General features: G+C 46.8%; 1 protein-coding gene across 1 annotated transcript; it reads right to left on the bottom strand.

Moving 5' to 3' along the window:
- Window positions 1-226: 226 nt before the first annotated feature.
- trib2 (tribbles pseudokinase 2) lies at window positions 227-9,230 on the bottom strand. The gene is made up of 3 exons (XM_083643179.1): window positions 7,896-9,230; window positions 5,358-5,650; window positions 227-2,265 (listed from the first exon to the last, which is right to left on the bottom strand). Exons 1-3 carry the CDS (start codon window positions 8,163-8,165, stop codon window positions 1,785-1,787), a joined length of 1,044 nt encoding a protein of 347 aa, XP_083499305.1. The 5' UTR covers window positions 8,166-9,230; the 3' UTR covers window positions 227-1,784.
- Between the last annotated feature and the right edge of the window lie 4,144 nt (window positions 9,231-13,374).

Here is a 13,374-nt window from a genome sequence, read left to right as displayed (position 1 = left end):
CCCACCATGCACCACCCCCCTCCATGAAACAAAAGGGACTAAACATTAGCACCAAATCAGCACCAACTTAAATAAAAGGTAGCTCAAGTCTACAAATCCATAAAAGCAATAAGTCGTTTTGAAAAGCAACTCAGAAAGTAGCAAATTGAGAATTTTCCACGTTTTTAACTTTTTCTTAGAAAACAAGCAGCCCCCCCCCCCCCACCCCTCTCCCCCTGCTAGGCAGGCTATAGCATTCAGAGGGCACATGCCAATGACTAGATAAAAACACAAATTCAAGTAACATTGAGATACGACAAAAACATGTCCACTGGTACCCATTCTGAACATGATTTTCACAGAACCTACGCAGGCAGTAGAAAACTAACATGAGGTCCTGGAGAGAGAGACCATGTCATAGCGATGGCATCATTGAATAACGCCAACCAAGTTTGGAAAAGAAATAAGGGAGACCGGGTGGCATGGGCGAGCCGGGCGCAGGAATACTGGCACAGAAGATATATATTGTTTTATTCTAAAACTTCAGACAGACATTTTCCCCGTTGTGCCTGTCCTGTGTCGAAAGATATTGCCTACATCATAACATGAAAAAGGAATCTCTGAATAAAGAAAAACCCTGCAATGTACTTTTAAATATATATATTTATATTTATATATAGTTGTTACAATTTAAATAAATGTTGAAGTTTTTCGTTCCTACAAATGAAGAATGAATTTAAATAAAGAGGAAGCTAGTTTTTAAGAGGTGGAATCGTTGGTTTTCGCCTAACCCTTAACACATCGAGTGCATGACGCCATGTTGGAAGGCTTTTTATACCAAGAGAACGCTTTTGGATGGAGGTTTAGGGAGGGATATTTAAAGCAGCAGTAACAACAGAACGGAATAGCTTAAAAACAAAAACAAAAAAGGTGTCAGTTAAAAAATGAAAAGTGGCGCAATGAAGACAGACAGTGTGGTAAAGGCTTAAGATATTGATGGGGCAGAGAAATACACAAATCACTGAAAAACAAGTACGTCGAGGAGCTTAGTGAGCATCTATGTCAGGGATAAAGTACTTTGAATAAGGTCAAATGTCATGTTGGACACAAATGAGAGATGATCAAACAAAACTTGAAAAGACAAAACAAAGATGAGGTCCTCCATATTGAGGATTGTGAGAGCAGGCATGAGCCGCCCCGTTTCTTAACCAATGATCCTAGGTCAGCGATAACGTCACCTTGAAATCGGTGAACCGTAGGACTTGGGGGCTGTGATCTCTGACCCTGGGTCAGTGGTTATGGATTGGCGCTGCCTACCTAAAGCTGTGAGAAAAACAAACAAAATGCAAACTGTAAAAGGAGTGGTGCTGCAGTTTGTCAGTTCGTTTTTAATTGTTCTCCTTGGTTTTCCTGTCTGTTCTCCTGTCCCTTCATGCCTTCCGTAGTGTCAAAAATGGTGTATGTCTCTACGTTTAAAGAGCACCCACATAAAACCAAACAGATCCAAAAGAACATTTTGCTACATTGTTTGCGACTTGCATGTCTGGCGGCGGCGGCGACCCGCGAGGGGAAGTGCGGCCCCCCCCAGGTGACGTGTAGATGCCATTTGTCATGCCGGGGCTTTCGCCGAGGCTTTCCATGAAATGATGGAAGGAATACAGAATGGAGACACCTTCATTGTGAGTGACAAATGTTCACCTGTTAATCTCTAAACTACCGTTTTTTTTTTTTTGGGCTCTGCTGTGAGCGTGGCGAGCCGACCGCGGTGGCGGAGTCGTCCCTTTTTTTGTGCTTGGTGTCGGGGCTCAGCTGAAGAACTGCTCCAGCTCCTCCTCCATGTTCACCTCGGGCACCGTCTGCTCCTGCTCGCGCTCCCCTCTGCCCTGCCCTGCCGCGGCGGCGCCCCCTAGGGCCCCGGAGGAGGCGAACCAGGGGTGCTCCAGGATCTCGCGCGAGGTGAGGCGCTCGGCGGGCTCGCGGCGCAGCACCGAGCGGATCAGGCACTTGGCCTTGGGCGTGAGCGTCTCGGGGATGCTGAAGTGGCCCCGGCGGATCTTGCTGAACAGGGAGCCCGGCTCCACGTCGTGGAACGGGTAGCGCCCCACCAGGATGGTGTAGAGCATGACGCCCAGACTCCACACGTCCGCCGCCTTCCCCGAGTAGCTGCCGTTGGCGTTGAGGATCTCGGGGCTGACGTACGCCGGGCAGCCATGTTTGTCTGACAGGGAGTCGTCGTGACCGTCCAGGATGTAAGTGTCCTCAAGGCTCTCCAGCTTCACCAGGCTCCTGGAGGCACACAAGGGGAAAGAACACATTGAGCATGATGGCAGAAGTAGAGCGCATAAAGCTCTGGGCTTTATGTTGGACATTTCCTTTCATTCAGATAAAAGCACCATAAATAGGGTTTTCAAAAGACCTAATTCCAAGAAACCCAATTACAGGTGACAGATCAACTGTTGCATGTGTTGAGCCGTTTCAGTGAGAGAATTTACTCACTTACTCTGAGTGGTGATACTAATGCCTGGCTGGTTCAGAGATATTACTCTCTGAGTGCTGATACTAATGCCTGGCTGGTTCAGAGATATTACTCTCTGAGTGCTGATACTAATGCCTGGCTGGTTCAGAGATATTACTCTCTGAGTGCTGATACTAATGCCTGGCTGGCTCAGAGATATTACTCTCAGAGTGCTGATAGTAATGCCTGGCTGGTTCAGAGATATTACTCTCTGAGTGCTGATAGTAATGCCTGGCTGGTTCAGAGATATTACTCTCTGAGTGCTGATATTGTCTGGCTGGTTCAGAGATATTACTCTGAGTGCTGATATTGTCTGGCTGGTTCAGAGATATTACTCTCTGAGTGCTGATATTGTCTGGCTGGTTCAGAGATATTACTCTCAGAGTGCTGATACTAATGCCTGGCTGGTTCAGAGATATTACTCTCTGAGTGCTGATACTAATGCCTGGCTGGTTCAGAGATATTACTCTCTGAGTGCTGATACTAATGCCTGGCTGGTTCAGAGATATTACTCTCCGAGTGCTGATAGTAATGCCTGGCTGTTCAGGGATATTACTCTCTGAGTGCTGATAGTAATGCCTGGCTGGTTCAGAGATATTACTCTCTGAGTGCTGATACTAATGCCTGGCTGTTCAGGGATATTACTCTCTGAGTGCTGATACTAATGCCTGGTTGGTTCAGAGATATTACTCAGAGTGCTGATAGTAATGCCTGGCTGGTTCAGAGATATTACTCTCTGAGTGCTGATAGTAATGCCTGGCTGGTTCAGAGATATTACTCTCTGAGTGCTGATACTAATGTCTGGCTGGTTCAGAGACATTGCTACTCAGAGTCTTAGGCAACACATTTTCCACACACATGGCAAAGAGAGACACTTATAAGGCTGCAGAAGTGTGAGGACTCGACTGTGAGACACGATGCACAACACAAAGAGAGCACGTAGTCATCATGGCATCTTCTGGCAGGTCGTGCTCCAGTTTAGGAAACAAGTCAAGGAGCAGTGAGAAACATAAGCGTTGCTGTCTGCAGCAGGTGCAAACACTTGCACGTAAGCCCACTCAGAGGCTCAGCAGTTCATGCCAGTAATGGTAATTTCCTTTTGTCAGAGGAGCAGGAGACTTCACTAACGTATGTTCATATGCTGGAGAGTGTTTCTGCATTTTCCCAAGCAGGAGAATTCTACAGTTCTTGTGAGACAAATGTCCTTCGATTTGTTCTCAAAGAGAGAGAAAGAGCCAGATGCTTATTCAAACACAGCATGTTATCGTCTCTGGATAACAACTTGTTTGTAGGACACGTGCAAACCTGTGCACTACAGTCAGTCGGGTCAACTTTACAGATACAAAAATGCAGGTGGCTGTTGAATTAATTAATCATAGCACAGCCTTATTTAAGCTATACGGGATCCAGTATGTGTGCTGCTGCTGATCCTAAAATATCTCTTGAGCTTGGTGCAGGGGCGAAGAGATCAGCAGGCCTGGTGGGGCCAGAGCCGGCGGCATAGGGTGACTCTGCTGCGCTGTCGGATTCCACTCGCGGCTAACCTTTGACTCGACGCAGTCTTGCCGGTTGGTCAATGGCTAAACAGCAATATGACATAACCAGGTCAGGAACCCAACACATGCTGTGGAAACCTGCTATGGCGCTATCACCTTACGTCTGCTCCCTCTCTCTCTCTCTATGTGTATTCACCATGACTCTTTATCACACCAGAACGGATCTCCATCTCAGACAGTCTCTAAAGCAGCATCCCCTCCTTCTCACCTCTGTACTCTCCAGTCCACCCAGCCACACACACACGGCATGAAAAGGTGAGAGAGGATTCTTGACAAGCCAAATAGGCCATACAATGTGCCCCAATACTGTCTAGTAGCATCACTCTTCGAATCCAGCAGACGTCAATCATTTAGGGGCGGGGCTTGTCATCCCAGCCCTGGAGGCAGGCTGGTCAGTGGACCTGTATTGAGTACATGGGGGCAGCTCAGCTTCCCTTTTCCACAGTGAGCGCCAGAGAGTGACGCCACACTTTCAAATAGAGGGGCATCGGGTGGCCTCTGCCATACTGGCTGTTTTAGCATTGGATTTACAGACTCTCAACAATGGCCGTAAGGAGAAAGAGGTTATAGAAAATAATTTTGATTTTGAAATGAGCATCTACTAACAGGGATTCTGAAGAATACTAAATTAGTTTGGGTTGTGGACAGGTTGCTATGGCAACAGACAACGCCTGGTAGTTATAATGGGGTGCAGCTTTCAAACACTGCCACCAGGGGTCAGTAAGCCTGTGTGCACTGTAAGCGTGGTGTGTGTGTGTGTGTGTGTGTGTGTGTGTGTGTGTACAGCCCTACTGCTGCTGATCTCTACAGAAGTGCAGCCTTAAAAGGCAAAAGCCAATTGAACATCTGTCGCACAAAAGCCAGTGCTGGCAACTTGTCTGTCACTGCGTATCACTTGTTCAATGGCAGTTCTGCTATCTGGGCTGTAATAAGTCCAACTATGACCTCTGCTGGACATGGTCCACCCCAAATTTGAGTCCATATGCCAATATCTGAGTTAGCTAAAAAATGCAATTCCACTAGAAACAGGGGGGGGGGATACCAAATACTGCACAGAAATAACTGAGGGAAACACAGCAGGCTTATGTTTCCTGCATACTGTGTAAGATCTGGGAAGGGCATTTCTGGTCAATATTCTCTCAGCTTACGCCGTCTTCAGTGCGATGTGCACAGATTACATTGTCAGAACTGAAATATCACACACAACTCACAGATGAAACAGACGAGCGTGACTGACTATGTGCACTGTGACAGCCAGGCAATGCAAACTACAGTAGAGACTTTTGGGGGGTTTGAGGAGGACTCACCTGTCCTCATTCTTGAAGACAAACTTCCTCAGTTTGAGGTCACGGAGGACCAGTCCGTTGTCGTGGCAGTGCGCCACGGCCGAGGCTATCTGATGGAACAGTCGCGCGGCCTCGTCCTCGCGCAGCTTCTTGCAGGTGCGGACAAAAGAGTGCATGTCGCCATAGCTCCGCTCGAAGAACACGTAGGCGCGCGTCTCCCCGAGCAAGATCTCCAGGATCTGGTTGATGTGCTGGTGCTGGCCCAGAGCAAAGTAGGCCGCCAGCGACTCCTGGTAGCGGCCAATGTCAAAAACCTGCAATCGCATAAAAAGGGAGACGATTGTCATTTGAGGCATTTCGCTGAGGTTCTAATCTTATCCAAGGCAATGTATCAAACTGTTGCACTGGTTACACTCTAACCATTCCATTCGGTGGTTGTTTTGGTGCCAAGATCTTATGCTTTCTAAGAGGAGAACATTTCGGGGAGACTTCTAAACCAATAGTGGCAAACAGTAAAATGTTTGGCCCGTTCCCACAGTCTAGACACGCAATTAGAAACCCGACTGGATGAGCGCAAAGTGCCCTTTAATTAAGCTGGATGTGAGAAATGTGCCACAGTGTTTTTGACACCAAACTAGTGTTTCACTTTGTTGTGGGAGGCAGGGAGAGAGGCTCGATACAGCCTGAGAGACCGCAGCAAGTTAGCAAAGTGAATTGGGATGCACCGCAGCCCAGGGTTGCAGTGTCTCTTTCGTTTCCATAGGAACCCTCCATTGACTTTCAGGACAGTCGGTTCAGGTGAGAGGGCTTCTCTGCTCACAGTCAAACGGCTCTTTTCATGGCAGCCATTTTGTGTCTAAAAGGCAGGGAGTAACACCGGTGCACCAAAACATGCATTAGGGTTTCCAACTTCCAGTCCATTTAGGTACTGGAGTGCCGGGGCCCTAATTTGCACCTGTGTTTACCCTGACTTTTAGACACAAAATGGCAGCTGTGAAAAAGGCTCATACAATTAAATAAGTAGATTTTATTTATACAGCACTTTTCACAGACAAAGTCACAAAGTACATGAGCAGAGACCGACATAGATAAAAGTGACATTATATTATATATGACATAGCAAGATAACATGCAATACACATAATACAGAACGCACACAATGAAATTAGAAATATATAAAATAAACAATAACAATACAATTAAATAATACACTGCGATAATACAAGCTCTGAAGTGTAGTGAGTGCTCTAGGCTTCCAGCTTGGCAGAAATGATCAATCCTGCGAGGTAGATTGATCACTGGTGCCGTTTTGAAACCGATACAAAGAAACTGAGGCCAAACAGTGAAGCTATCTCACAGGCAGGTGCCAAAGGCCAGGAATGTGTTATCGCCATGGCAACACGTTATCCAAGGCAAAAATATAGGGGGATATTTGGGTATGCTGCTCCTTATGAGCCCAATGGTGCATATAACTATCATCTCGTTTCATCAAGCCACTTAAGCCTGCTTAAAGCTCCCCTTAAAGTCGAATGTACCCCAGGGACATCCCAATGGCCTTATAATTAGTAATACACTAAAGTCAATATGGACTGCATATGTGGTGGGGAGAAGGGCCATGAGGTCGTGCACAAAGGGAATAGTGGTCTATTTCCTATGGTTAGATGGTCAATGCCAGAGCTAAATACAGCTGCTCAAATTGTAAAGTTCCCTATCCACACGTGCGTCTCTCCATACAAAGTAGCACTGCAATAAAACAAATATTTCGACTATATTTGGTAGCAAAAGGTGCATTGTGGGCACGCATAACGCAACAAACAGATCGTCAAAGGAGTCACATAATCGCATTAATTTTAAAACGGTGAGAGAGAAAAGCCTGGGGTGAGCTTTTAGAGGAGTGTGTGCGTGGTTACTCACTCCTTTGTCAGTGTTACATCATGCAATCCAAACCACGCAGCTCGCCCCATTCACTTTTTCCATTAGGCTTCTCTCCCAGCTCTATTTACACTCGGGGCATTGTTAAAAACTGAGCCTGGGTGATTGCTGCAATAGCCAACCAGCAGACACCGAACTGAACTGGGTGCCTCGAGTTGAATATGTACAATACATTTGGGGGAAAGCATCGAAATACGGTGATAATTAGTGATGTAGTTCGTAATAAATACAAATTGGGGGTAAACTAGGACCTACAGTCGGTGAAAAGACAGAAAGCATTAATTTACCCCCCCCCCCCTCCCCCCCAAGGCAATAATCCGTTTGATATGATGTAATACCCTACTATGATTACATTTACCTCGTAAAAGATTATAGTCGTCCGAAAATGGGGGATTAACTCTATTCTGCAAAAAAAGTGGGTAACGTGAGTTTAGTTGGTTTTTCTCCATCACTCAGAGCATAATAAAAGCCATATATATCCTGATAAATGCATTTCAATTGTGCTGGCATGTTGTAAGGGGTTTCCTCCCGTTGTCATTTCCATCAATTAATAAGAAGAATAGTAATACAAAAGGCGGACCACTGCCAATTCAGCGTCTGAATACCTCCACCAAACAGCCTACTAACCTTACATACGAGCTCGTCCCCGCTGTGCAGGTGGGCGGCTCTAAAAACGTGGTCTCCCTCCAGCGGCTCCAACAAAAGGTAGTCCCCGATGCGGGAGATACAGTGCGAGGAGTCCGGGGTCTCCGGCGGGCTGGGGGACCCGAGGTTAGGACTGAAGCTCTGGTGCGACTCTGTAGTCCTCAGGCAAGACAATTCTTCGAAATCGTGCGATTTGTGCCGCGATCTCCCATAACGTGAAATGTTAATTGGATTTGACCTCTGTATGTTCATGAGGAAAAGTGTAATAACTCCACAAAATCGGGGCCTTCCTCCTCCTCCTTGTCCTCCTTGCTAGGCAACCACTTTGATTGTTGTAAACTCAGTGCAAAGATATTGCAAATAGCCGAATAATGCCTAGTTGATCCTGAGTGAATTAGAAAAAAATATATATGTTTTACTGCGACTATATTACTGCAACGATTATTGGCTGACTATCAATGACAATCGACAGACAAAGCTGGGTGGCTGGTCTCATACAATAAAAGGGGTATTTATCGTTTAGCTACTCATTTGCCCCCCTTTGTTTCCCATTCAAGACACAAGGCAGGCTAAAATAAAAGCATTATCAACTCAAGTTCAACCTGCTGCAATCTCACAGTGCGAGTAACTGTTACTTTAGGCACAGTAAAAACCGCAATAAAGTATTAACGTTACCAAAACGTCTGCTTTGCTTTAACGCGTTACAATGAATGAAGACTGCCAAGTTAGCCCGCAGCTTCTTTGCTAGCTTATCTCGCCGGGTTAATGGTAAACGTTATGGCACGTTTCATAAAACAGAAACAACTCGTTACTCGTTACGACTTGCAGGCACAGACGGGGGGGGGGGGGAAATAGCGTATGCAAATAAAATATAAGCAAGTTTTGCAAGCTAATTATTATATCTACTGAATTCAGCTGCAATCGACAACAAGTGATGGTTAGCAGGTGCAGGGCTATCTAGTTAGCTTCCTTGCTAACTAGAACCAGGTCAGTGCTGCACGGCCTTGTTCCCCCGGATCATAGCGTTATCCTCCATGCACGGTGATTGTCATCTACCACAGAAGAAGGAGAAACCCACATCCGGTAAGTGCTGCTGGAGCTCTTTCCTTTGTTGTTGTTGTGTGCGGGAGTCGACGTCCTCTCTCGGTCTGAAGAAGAAGGAGCAAAGTGCCTCTGTGCGTCTGTCTGCTGCTGGAAGTTAGCTGCTGGATTGGAAGGAAGGGATAGCCGGCCGACTTTCCCAGGCCTATCCCTCGATTCAGCAAGACATCCTTCCTCTCCCGTGGTGTTGCTGTGCTTCTTACGTGGCTGGCTGGCTGGGGGAATCTAGTCCATTCAGTGCGGAGAGAGGTCAGCCTAGCCGAGCTGCACTGCACACTGTAGCGCCTACAGTGCAAGAGCTGCCTGCTTGGCGGAGGGGCTTCCACACACACACATACACGCGCACGCACACACACACACACACACACACACACACACACACACGCACGCGCGCGCGCGTAGCGACCCGCCCCCTGACGTCACTCGCACAGCGAAACCCCATTGGCTTCCAACCTGACTTCTAATATGCAGTCATGTGAGAACCATGAAGCAAGCTACACTCCCCCATGCATATAAATGCATCCCATGCTGGTAAATTGGATGGGAGGGGAGGGGAGGGAGGGGGGGGGGTTGGGAACGACCGAGAATATAGCTACTGTACGTGGTGTGTTACAAATGTGTTTCCTCCTGAAATGTCATTCATTGGAAAACAAGGGAGACCCCCCCCTGGCCCCCCTCCTCTCCCCCCTCCCCAATTCACCATCATAGCAATTTGCTCCATGATTGATTTGCTCGTCCTCAACATCTGCACGGTCTCATCTGAGCATTTGTGTGTTTTTGTTTAATTTGCTGTTGTTAAATATGCATTGTTCTTTTCTGTACCGAGGGATTGTGAGAACAGGATTGTGCAATTCCATGTAGGAATCTGGCGTTGGGGCGTTGAGAGGAATGCTTGCAGCTGGACGGAGGGACACTGACAGAAGTGTTCCATTTAACCTTTATTCCCTAGCTTGCAGGCAGTGTGCGCACACGCACGCACACACACAGACACACACACACACACACACACACACACACACACACACACACACACACACACACACACAGTGATGCACACGCACGCTCGTCGCTCGTGCACAAACGCAAACTATTCTAAATCTTCATTTTTTTTCCACTGCCTGCCTGAATAAGCCCCCGCAACATGGTAATGCATTTTTCACACAGAGACCTCTCATCTCAGAATGGTGGTTGGAGAATGTGGTGCACCCACAAGCTTTTATAGCATAGACCCGTGTGTGTGTGTGTGTGTGTGTGTGTGTGTTTAGTTCTGTGATATAATCTCCGTGAGCCACCCACTGTATTCTCTGCAATATAGCTGCAACATGCTCCACACTGTACAATAGCTTTGCTTGTGTTTCACCCGCATTGATTTGAGAACAAGGTGAAAATGCCCCTGCATGTATTGTGGAATTGCTGTAGATGACCACAAACACATCGATTAGCATCTATAGTGCACGTCTGCATATAGGCTACAGCAGGATATGGCATCTCTGTCAAATACATCTCTGTGTTTACCCCAACGCTCTAACACCCGACCAGGGATTGGGTTAAGCCCGGACCACAGCTGTGCATGAATCAGAATAATAATCCCCAAAGATTCCTCTTCATTCCCTGATGGACGCTGTGACTCATTCCTAGTGGAGAGAGAGCAGCAGCACTCGAGAAAATCCATTGAAGCAAATCAGCTCTCCAGACACGCCTCTCTCTACGCTGTGGAGCAACAACAGGACAGGCTGCCCCGGCTAGCACTGCCTTTCAGCAAGAGCTTCTGACTGTGTGTGTGTATACAGCAGAGATGCTCACAAGTCATTTTTTGCAAGTCTAAGTCAAGTTTCAAGTCTTTGAGCTCAAGTCAAAGTCAAGTCTCAAGTCTTTGGTCACAAGTCCAAGTCAAGTCTCAAGTCTCTTATGGATGAGCGTTCTATCATCTGCTGCATGCCATCCGGTCTGCTTAGAACACTGCATAGCTAAAAGTAAGGAATTCAAAGCATGTACTGTATTATCCTCACTCCTTTATCTATTAGCATACATTATCAGCATTGATTGGTTGACATCAGTATAGATTTCCTTAATGTTAATGCACCAAAAAAATAATATAAAAAATAAAGATTGTTCACAAGTCCCAAACCTCAAGTCCAAGTCAAGTCTCAAGTCTTTGTGGACGAGTCTCAAGTCAAGTCTCAAGTCACTTTGTGTGTGTGACTTAAGTGCGACTCAAGTCCAAGTCCCAAGTCCAAGTCCCCATCTCTGGTATACAGTACCGCTGAAACAAGGTGTGTCCTGGAGGACTACAGAGGTCAGCGAGGACGATTGAGCATCTCTGAATCCCCGGGGGGGGGGGGGGGGGGGGGGGCTGTGTTACTCACCACCTTCCTAATAGGCTGCAATTGCCCCGTAGACAATGATCTGAGGTCAGTTTCACTCGTTTTATGGATGTTATCGGGCAGGATTGACAGATCCTAGGCATGGGCCTAACCACCAGAAGCATGTCATTTTTCATAATTTGTGTCTTTTCCGTAGAGAAAAGCTTTAGAAAGGCATCATGAAACAGCAGCCAAATGAGGGTTATTTTCCTGCCTATGCGCATCAGCATTCAGCAATAGCCAATTTTCCTAAGTTTCCTACAGTCGCATAGCAACACGGCCAGCCGGCTCAAGTTGAGACCAGCAAGAATTCAGATCTGTTGCATCCACACACACACACGCACACACACACACACGCACACGCACACACACGCACACACACACACACACACACACACACACACACACACACCCTCTATGGGTAACTTCCACTGAGAGATCTGATCCAACAGGAGATGATAGATGCAGAGGCGGAGAAGAAGGGCATTTGGAGGAAGGAGATCGTTCGTTCAGCTGGAATGAGAGGAGGTGCGAGGGCCAGGGAGGAGGTGCGAGGGCCAGGGAGGAGGTTGAAGAGGGCCAGGGAGGAGGTGCGAGGGCCAGGGAGGAGGTTGGAGAGCAGAGAGCACGAGAACGTGATGAGAGGAGACAAGAGTGATGATGAAAGAAGAGTTGCCGTGGAGGAAAGAGGGTTGAGATTGACTGGAAGCGTTGCTGCTCCACAACCTCTCCTTTGGACTGGAAAACAGGGAGACACTTTCTGTCAGCCGGCCAGACGTTCAGACTATATTATAGCTTTGCAAACAGTGGAAAAACATGACGTAATGTGTAATTGTACAGACATAATATACTGTAGGAGTGAATGGCATCAAATAAAACCAAGTGAAACCAAGATGCTTAACGAGACAAACATATGGCAAACATTTCAAGCTGTTGGGGTAATTGTAGTGAAGGGGCCGAGGGGAAGGCCCAGGCCGGGATATCAGGTTAAAGTTAGATCTTTTTTATTCATATTTGCAAGTTATTAAATACATTCTCATTTCTGTTTTGAGTCTGTTTGGGTTTAGTTTCTTATTCACTGCAGAAGATTGTATCATGTTCTGTGATTCTTGCTCTCGTTATGACCCGCAGTGGGCACTTCCCAAAAGGGATTTGCTTCTGGGCTGCAGCTGCAGTACCCCTCAATTTCAAGTGAGTGGGAAAGCTATTTTGGAGATGGGTGCATGTGCCACATTCTGCCCTCCGTGGTGCTTTGGGACCTAAGAGCTCTTTTTAACTGGGAGAGTGCAGGATGGAGCTGCAGATTTGAGGACAGAGGAGAAACAGAGAGAGAGACAGACAGAGAGAGGGAGAGAGAGAGACAGAGAGACAGAGAGAGAGAGAGATAGAGAGAGAGAGAGACAGAGAGAGAGAGAGAGAGAGAGAGAGGAAGGGAGTGTGGAGGAACCAGGCAGAGGATAATGTTTCATTGATGATATGACTACGCTCACATTTCCTCCCATTCTTTCGGAATGATCGGCTCGGTGCGGCGGCTCGTCACACAACAATTGCAATCGTGAAAGGATCGCAATTATAATCGCAGGGTTTTGGATATCAATTTGTAATGGGATCTACCCATCAATCAACAATGAGGTGTTATGCGACAAGACCGCTCAGGCTAGTCATCGTGAAATCGAGTATTACTTTCTATATGCTTAGAGGCGCAAAAGCAAGCCTACCGATAATGGTGGGAAAAACGGACGCATTCACCACAGCTTTGCGCTGACCTTTGCTCTGTATGCGAGACAATAGAGACTCATAAAAAGAGGCTGCACTCGAGCGCTGATGTATAGCTCATGTAATATAGCACATATAAAGATGGCCTATTAATAATACAGCCATTCATCCCCAAGGACAACTGAATGACAAAGGAAGCCCTAATGTAAACAGAAAACATTTTCCATTTGCAAAAGTCAAAAGAAGCGATGTGGAAGCAAACAGAAGCAAACAGAACCAGA

Source organism: Poromitra crassiceps (assembly GCF_964638095.1).
Source record: "Poromitra crassiceps genome assembly, chromosome: 9".
Lineage (NCBI taxonomy): Eukaryota > Metazoa > Chordata > Actinopteri > Beryciformes > Melamphaidae > Poromitra > Poromitra crassiceps.
Note: the sequence above shows the minus strand (reverse complement) of the source record. Positions and strands in the feature narration are given on the sequence as shown.

Coding starts and splice junctions, on each gene's coding strand:
- trib2 (XM_083643179.1), bottom strand. CDS start 8,165: ATGAACATACAGAGGTCAAATCCAATTAACATTTCACGTTATGGGAGA. Junction 5,651..7,895: donor GGGACGAGCTCGTATGTAAG/GTTAGTAGGCTG, acceptor ATGCGATTGCAG/GTTTTTGACATTGGCCGCTA. Junction 2,266..5,357: donor GTCTTCAAGAATGAGGACAG/GTGAGTCCTCCT, acceptor GTGTGCCTCCAG/GAGCCTGGTGAAGCTGGAGA.